This window comes from Cucurbita pepo, chromosome 18 (assembly GCF_057944985.1).
Source record: "Cucurbita pepo subsp. pepo isolate OVF chromosome 18, ASM5794498v1, whole genome shotgun sequence".
Classification (NCBI taxonomy): Eukaryota; Viridiplantae; Streptophyta; class Magnoliopsida; order Cucurbitales; family Cucurbitaceae; genus Cucurbita; species Cucurbita pepo.
In genome coordinates this window covers 7742740-7751697 of record NC_141815.1, presented here as the reverse complement: position 1 = coordinate 7751697, position 8958 = coordinate 7742740, and the positions used below count along the sequence as shown (strand labels likewise).

Here is an 8958-nt window from a genome sequence, read left to right as displayed (position 1 = left end):
TCTCCCGAGACTAGAAGTGGGGACCAAAACCATGTCATGATGTTATAACTTAGTGGGGTACTTAGTATTCCTTAAAATACTCAAGCAAGCTACGTGCTACTCTCATTTTTCAGGTAAAGGTAAAACACATTTGTACGGATGATGACATTGCGGTGACGACTATAAGACTGAAATTAGGATAGATGCATTCATATCGTCTCTAGTCCTTAGGTTAAATCAATACATTGTTTTATTCTTACTTTATTTTAAGTTGTTTTAAAGATTATATTATGAACGTTCAAGTCTATGACATCGTTTATGAAATATTCTAAATGTATGTTTTCGCACGGAACCATGCCAGTTTTAAGACATTATTTTTAATAGAAAAATAGGGTCATTATAATTAGAATAGTTGTGGACTAGGTTGGATGAATTAAATGAAGCATAAATATCAGGTAAATGTCGCCCTCCGTGCGGTACTATTTGCTACTATGATATTCTAGTGAATTTTCGTGATACATGTACCTACAATTCATGTTTGCTATATTGTTACGATTATATGTGTAACTCTTAGATACTAGAATATATCATGTATGATGAGCATGCATGAAAAACCACGAATATTTAAGCACATCTTATAGGGTATCCATAAACAGGATAAGTATGGAAATACTATATGCATCATTACACTGAACCAAATTTTTAATGTGAGACCTCATGTATGTTGTATGTCACACAAGCATAAATTACTTCTCCGATATGTTGCAATAAACGTGTAAAGTATGATATTATACATGCTCCACTACCTCATAGTCAGACCTAGGAGTACCTATACGAGCCCACATAATGGGTTCATACTCGTATGCGTGAATCGTGTGTGAATAAGTACCATGCATCCAATTTTACTCATAAAAGAAAGTAAACCCCAATGAATAGTTACAAAAGTAGGTTCCACTAAATAAAGGCAAGGGCCCATGTACGAAAAACAGCTACACAGCTACAGCTGAGGAGGCCAGGTAAGAAAGTAACACTGGATAGTTTTCCGTATTTATGTCATAATTTTATTGTTAGGTCGATTAGTAGCATTTTCATCTTTGAGCTTGACAGAGGATGATATGAATCGGGAAATCTCAATGTAACGACCCACCCCAGATCTACCGCTAGGAGATATTGTCCTTTTTGGGCTTTTCCTTTCGAGCTTCCACTCAAGGTTTTAAAACGCGTCTATTAGGGGAAGGTTTTCACACTCTTATAAACGGTGGTTTGTTCTACTCCCCAACCAATGTGGGATCACACTCAATCATATAATATTAATGCTACATTAAAAAGAATCAAGCTTCATTTATGCAACAAAGGTTTCAAATACTTCGAGTGAGATTTCATTTATTCTTAGATGGTTACAGATTTATGATAGATAATCGAAAATTAGATTTATGGTGATTTAATTATGGTCAAAGAGTATAAGAGTTTTCATTTCGAGGCAATGCTATGTATGTTGTTTTCGTAAAGTAGAATTGGAAAATGTAGAAAAAAGAGCATTTGTGTTTTTTTAGCCAAAGACTAATTTGATTTGCCGTTTGCATGTTTAGAACCATTCAAGCTTGACAGTATCTATAACACCCGCTCCTCGACAACGCGATTAACAGGAGTTACCATCGACATCGATAACATTCCGACAACCAATCATAAATTTTAAAATATTTTCATAACATTAAGTAAAATATTTAAAAACCAGCTCTGTTTAAAACATTATTAACCAACATAAATCTTAAACAACGAAAACATAATTACATAAACAGACCCAAACATGGATTCCCAATAGTCTCTAGCTCGCTGGTCTCGTCCTCGGTTGGCCTGCATCATCTAAATCTGGAAAGAAAAATTATAATAATTTTGATGAGTAATTAGATTACCGAATAAGTAGCTAACTTATCTTTCATGAGTTCATAACTAATCTTTCCAGGTGTTTTTAAGTTTTATTCGCCATTCACTCCTAGTTTCTCTTACTACTAGGGTCATTTGTTCATTAATCAGGTATCTCAGCTACCTCCAGCTTAGGTTACTGACTCTCTCTTAATATGCTTATCTAGAATTTTCGGACTCGTATGTAAGACTCGCTCTCGGTCAAATACGATTCGTCTACTAATTTCTCTGGCGGTCTGTATATCTCATATACCAACGGTCAGGAGTACTCATTCTCTCTGACTTAGCACACAGTGCGTTGGTCTGGAACTCCGCGGGAATTAGTAGACTATCATACTCATATAAATAAGCCATGGCTCAACAATCTATAAGCATATCTTAGAGTCATAACCTTTCCATTAACATGCTTAGCATACTCACATCTGATGCATGCTTTCATACGTTTATAACGTTCGACACATAGAACATTTTAGTAATCATTTATTACATGCTTACATCACAGGCAAGCAGTCACAATATACAATTAGACAATCAATATCATCACAGCACGTATTAACATACTAAGCTCTTAATCAGGTAAACATCATACTCACATGTGGTAAAACAAGTTAAGAACTAATTTAAAGATCGATATGCTACTTACTTGGTTTCGAATCCCTTTTTCCCTTGGATGTACGTTTAATAGGTTATTTCAACTAAATTCCTTCAAATTGGACCTATTTTTCACCATTTTCAAGATAAGTATAGACCAATTTTGATAGAACAGGTCAAAAGGAGTCGAACGAGACAAATCGGGAATCAAAATAGCTTCACACGCGCCCTCACGCGTCAGCACAAGTTCGGGGTGGTTTTTTCACGCGCCTGGTCCGCGCACAGTCGTGCCCTCACTCGCGGCCTCCCACGCGCCTTGCGTGTACCATACGCGCTTCTTCTGCTTCTTCCTTTGATTTCCGGTGATTTTTCAACTTTCCTATTAATGCCCGTTATGTCCCGAAGCCATATTCCATCTTTATAGCTCGGATTTCATTCCGACTTCTTCTACAACTTTATAAATCTCCTTATTACGGTTCTACAGCTCGAATTGACAACCAAATTTAAGCAAACCAAACTCGAAATCTCAGAATTTTTTTCCTCCTATGTTTTCTGGGTTTCATTTCTCTGCTGCTCTTCGTTTTAAATCCAAATCAACTCCCTATCTTGCTTCCAACACCAACTAGCAAACCCTTCATCATCCCAACACCTACAGCCCACGCGTCCAATCCCCTTTTTCCTCCATTACAGCTGCTTGACGTGTTTTTCGTTTTTTTTTTTTTTTTTTAATTTCCTTATTTACAAATTTTATTATTATTATTATTCTTATTATTATTAACAAATACAACCCGAAATAAATACAAAAATACATATTATCATTACTATTTTAGATTATTACAGTATCGATCTTATCTGTTGAGTGATTCGAATTTTAAACAAATGTTCATATGAACAAAATAATCTGAATCATACTTTCTCTTGAAGTGATTCCTTATCTGAGATGTTTTTTTTTCTCATAAAGTTTATGAACATTTAACTACTAAAAATTTAAATATCAAATTAAAAAGGTAATCATATGTCTTAACAATTCTTGTTTTTTCGTTTTTCTTTCTTCTCAATTTTTTCAAAAGGCAGATATGAACTAAGAGATATCAATCATACAATATACTTCAATGAAGATGTGAAGAAAATATTGTTGAAATTATCAAAAGATATTTCAATTCATGCCACGTTGAAGAAGAATGAAGTTTCATGGTATAAATTTGGATGGATTACAATTTAGAGTAATTTAGAGTTATGGTATTTTTTTAAGACTTTTTATTTACGGTTACAATTACATAATAGTTAATTATGGTCACTAAGTATGAATGTTACTTTTTTTATATAGAAGTTCACTTTCTTGGAAGCCATTAAAAAATTAGAATTGATTATTCATTACTATAATTGGATGTGAAAGACGTCTAGTGTTCAAAAGGAATTGTTTTTTACTATTTATTATCCATTTTTTCTATAAATTATACTATACTCCTAATATAGCTATAAAAAAAACAAAAAAAAAAAAAATGTTTAATGATTCCTAATAAACTAATTTAATACAAAGAATCTTATTTTACTGGATCCACTTGTAAACTGGCTTTTATGATTGATACCAAAATTAAATAGTGTTTTTCGTCTAATTATTCATTCTTGCTCTATAATAGGAAATTTTTGTAATGCATACTAAATAATAACTCTTGTAATGCTTCTAACAGTTTCATTTTGAGGATATATAAAGCCATATGTATGTTGTATTTGTAAGTAGACTTGGAAAATATAGTAAAAGGAGCATTTGTGCTTTTTCTTTAGCTAATGACTAAGTTTCTTTGCAATTCTATGTAGTTTAGGTTGCATGTAGAATCATTCAAGCTCGACATGATCAATCTTGTTTGTGGAGTAATTCGAATCTCAAACAAGTGTTCTTGCCTTGAGATATTTGATCAACAAGAATCATTCAAGCTAGACATGATCGATCTTGCTTGTGGAGTGATTCAAATCTCAAACAATGTTCTTGCCTTGAGATATTCGATCAACAAGATAATCCGAATCTTATTCCTCTTGTAGTAATTCCTTATCTTATCATTTATTGAAGTATATTGTATGATTCAAATCAGAACCTAACGATTTAATTTGTAATTTTCTAACATGGTCATTATTAAATGTATCTCTCCTCATATTTCTTTTTTTAAAATATAGTTTAAACTCTTAAATTATATTTTAATTTCTAATTTAGTCCTCAACACAAATATTATCAAATTTAATTTAATCAATTATGGTGACAATATAAGCCCAGTCTATCCAAAATCGAAGAAACTGAAAGGAAAATGAGTAACGTGATTATGTCCTAGGGAAATACTCTATCTAGATTTTGAATTTTACGTGTGACGTAAAAAAAAAAGTCCATCCATTTAAAAAATATGCTGAACCAATAAAATGTTAAAAATATTTTAAAAGAAAAGAACCCAAATTAAAGGTCAAAGACGAGACAGAAGCCACTACCTCAACTATGAAGAGACAACAATACCTGTCCCCGACCCCGACACTATCACTTTTTGAATCTTAGACATGGATGGTTAGAAAAAAAAAAAAAACAAAAAAAATCCCTCCATTTAAAAAATGTGCTTTATTAAATGCTGTACCAATAAATAAATAAAAAAAGGACACACAAATACAGTCACAAGGTACACAGCTCCCTAACACACAATATCAGTTCAATGGTAGCCACTCATATATATATATATATATATATTCTTTTATCTCTTCATTTATTTTGGCTCAAATTCAAATGTACATTACATATTACATTTTAAACGTGGATAAATAGTTGCATTCATAAATTTAAATTTAAATAAAATGTTGCAATTTTTAATTTTTACCATCTAATAGAATTTCATTCAAAACGTTATTAATGAATATGTTTTCAAGTTTTCGGTTCAGTGCATCAAGGTTATAAGGTTATAGGTAAAAATAGATCATAATCTAAGTTTTAAGCCTAGTAATATTTGTCTGTATTTTGTGTATGTTTGGTTGAAAGATAGTAGTTTTTTTGAAAGAGTATATTGTATTTGTATATTTCACTCTGAATTTTGAATCATTTCGTTGTTTTTGTCGGTTCTATTTTTTATTCGTTTTTAATGAGGACTCTATTATTCATGTACTATGGATTTATTTTATAGTTCTACGATAATAGATGGTCGGAGAGTTAAAAAATTTGACCATTTTAGTTGAAAATATATTCGGTATTTAATAAAGCAACCATAGCCAAAGTTGTGTGTCAATTTAAGTGCAACTTTGCTATAAATTGGATGCATTCATCCACGGAGAGAGCAGCAAGAGAAAGAGAGCCATGGATGCCTTCTTAGTGCTTCTATGTATGCCTTTCATTTTTGTTATGTTCTCTCATTGTTATTACCACAAAAGAAAGCATTCAAATGGGGAAGCAGCTGAGCTCCCACCAGGCCCTAAGCCATGGCCTCTCGTGGGCTGCCTCCCAACAATGTTAGCCACCAACATGCCAACCTACAAATGGATCCATGCAGTGATGAAGCAATTCAACACTGAAATTGCATGCATACGTCTTGGAAGTACTTACATAATACCTGTGACTTCTCCACAGCTCGCTCTTGAGTTTCTTAAAACATATGATTCTATCTTTGCATCACGTTCCTCCGTTTCGAACACGGTCGATATCCTAAACCGTAGATGTGTCACCACCATATTTGCACCCTTGGGACAACAATGGAGGAAGATGAGAAGAATTCTTGCATTAGAAGTACTCAATCCATCAACTCTCCATCGAATGCTTGGCCATAGAAACGCCGAGGCTGATACTCTTTTACGCTATATTTTCAGCCAAACAAGTACTAGAGGTGGAGGTGTGGTTAATGTTAGAAGCATAACGCAACATTATTGTGGTAACATAATGAGAAGAATGTTATTCAATCAAAGATACTACGGCAAAGGGAGAGAAGATGGAGGGCCAACTTTTGAAGAAGAAGAGCATGATCAAGCATTGTTCACAATTATTAGGCATGTTCACGCATTTTCTATATCGGATTTCATGCCTTGGTTGAAGCCATTTGATTTAGATGGACACGAGAAAATTATGAAGAAGGCTTTGAATGTCGTTCAAAAGTATGATGAACCCATTATAGACGAGAGAGTTCAAAAATGGAAAGATGAAAAATTGGAAGGAGTGAAAGACGACATTCTTGATATCCTCATTTCACTCAAAGATGAAAATGCAAAACCATTGCTATCTGTCGCTGAGATTAAAGCTCAAATCACGGTAAGTAATGTTCTTAAACATTAAATTTTAGGACGAATTATAGTTTATCATATATATCATATTTGACTCTTTATTACAGACAAATATCTTGTATGCTTGAGAATATTTAGCCTTCGATTCTTGTTTACCATACATATCATATCTGACCCTTTAGTCAAATATCTAATTATTTACCTTCCAATACAGCTTACCTGAGTATCCCATCATTTATTACTCTTTCTATTAATTGTTGTTTCCATATCAATTATAATTTGTTTATGGTTATAAATATTCTCATTAGACACAAAACTTAAAATTTATGTACGTTTTAGACATACTTAAACTTTTAATCTAATGTCGATGAAATCAATCATATTATTAATACTGACAGTGAAGTGTTCCCAATAATAGGAGCTACAAATTGCAACGATAGATAATCCTTCAAACGCAGTGGAATGGGCAATGGCGGAGTTACTAAACCAACCAAAAATTCTCGAAAAAGCCATTGAAGAATTGGACAAAGTAGTTGGAAGAGAAAGGTTAGTTGAAGAATATGATATCCCAAATCTCAAGTACCTCACGGCTTGTATTAGAGAATCATTTCGACTTCATCCATTTTCACCTTTCAATGTTCCTCATGTCTCAAACACTGACATCATAGTGGCTGGTTACTTCATCCCAAAAGGTAGTGAAGTGTTGCTCAGCCGTACAGGTCTAGGCCAAAACCCAAGAATTTGGGAGGATCCAATGAGGTTTAATCCAGAGCGTCACCTAAATGATAGGACAATGAAATTGGGATTATTAGAACCCAACCTGCGATTCATGAGCTTCAGTAGAGGGAGAAGAGGGTGCCCTGGTAGCTCACTAGGCACAAACATTACCATGATGCTATTTGCAAGACTTCTACAAGGGTTTTCATGGAGCTTAGTGCCAGGAATGACAAAGATAGACTTATCTCAAGCTCATGAACTCTCTCTCCCGAAGCCATTGCATCTGCATGCACAACCACGTCTATCTCATATCATGTACCCAAGGCTTATTCATCATGATGCATAGCCTAGCTAAGACGACATTGTGTACCGAATAAAAACAACTACTTCTATTTCTTGTGCTTGCTGCATAATAAATTTGCTTGTGTGTTTGATTTCTATGTACTCATCCACTTATTTGTAGATATAAATTAGATATTGTTTGAGCAATATAACAAAATATTTTAACGAATATCGGTTTGAACGATTTGTTTTTTAAAAAGAAATCTTGGAGAGAGATCACAAAAAGAGGAGATTAATAACCCAATGAACTTTGCCTAGGTTATATGTGTGGGATGAAAGTCCCACTTCATTTAATTTAGGAAATAATCCTGAATTTATAATTAAGGAATACTCTTTCTATTGGCATGAGACCTTTTGAGAAGCCCAAAGTAAAGCCACGAGAGCTTATGCTCGAATGTGGGATGAAAGTCCCACGTCATTTAATTTAGGAAATAATCCTGAATTTATAATTAAGGAATACTCTTCCTATTGGCATGAGACCTTTTGAGAAGCCCAAAGCAAAGCCACGAGAGTTTATGCATTATACCATTATGGAGATCTGTGATTCCTAACATAGTATTAGAGCCATGCCCTAAACCGTACTAGTTGAGTATCTCAACTTAGGGGCAGAAGAATAATTTTACCATAACTTACATAGAGTGCATACTCATCTAAAAATGCCTTTCTGAAGTCCTTAACATGCATTTTCTAACAACCTAAGGTAAGAAATACTCGTATGCTAGAACGTCATAGCGATCAGTACAAGTATTACTTGCTAAAGTTCATGTGGTTACTTACATGGATGACACGCGCCTTTTCAAGCTAGCTTTTTTACGTGTTAGGAACTCCAAAATTATGATTTTTTTTAGTAGGTCTTAATTCAACAAGACTATGGTTAATATTGAAATTGGAGCGAAAAATTGAAAATTGGGAGTTGAAACGGGCCAAAGAGCTTACACTTGCTTCACACACCACCCACACATAGATGTCATGCACGTCTGCCTCGTGTCATGGTCATGCTTGTCCAAGGCGTTTTGCTTGTGGCCGCATGTCAGATGTTCCAATCATGCTTGTCCAAGACATTCATGGCCACATGCCAGTTCCAAACCTCTTTTACTTGCTTTCATGTTAGATAGACATTTACCATCTTTGTTGTGTCAATATAGTAGTGTATGACTGGTTATCAAAATC

General features: G+C 33.9%; 1 protein-coding gene across 1 annotated transcript; it reads left to right on the top strand.

The window, feature by feature from the left end:
- The first annotated feature begins 5785 nt into the window (after positions 1-5785).
- On the top strand, positions 5786-7827 carry LOC111779704 (tryptophan N-monooxygenase CYP79A68). Its single transcript, XM_023659823.2, has 2 exons — positions 5786-6757; positions 7148-7827. Exons 1-2 carry the CDS (start codon positions 5816-5818, stop codon positions 7790-7792), a joined length of 1587 nt encoding a protein of 528 aa, XP_023515591.2. The 5' UTR covers positions 5786-5815; the 3' UTR covers positions 7793-7827.
- The last annotated feature ends 1131 nt before the right edge of the window (positions 7828-8958 follow it).

Coding starts and splice junctions, on each gene's coding strand:
- LOC111779704 (XM_023659823.2), top strand. CDS start 5,816: ATGGATGCCTTCTTAGTGCTTCTATGTATGCCTTTCATTTTTGTTATG. Junction 6,758..7,147: donor AGATTAAAGCTCAAATCACG/GTAAGTAATGTT, acceptor TCCCAATAATAG/GAGCTACAAATTGCAACGAT.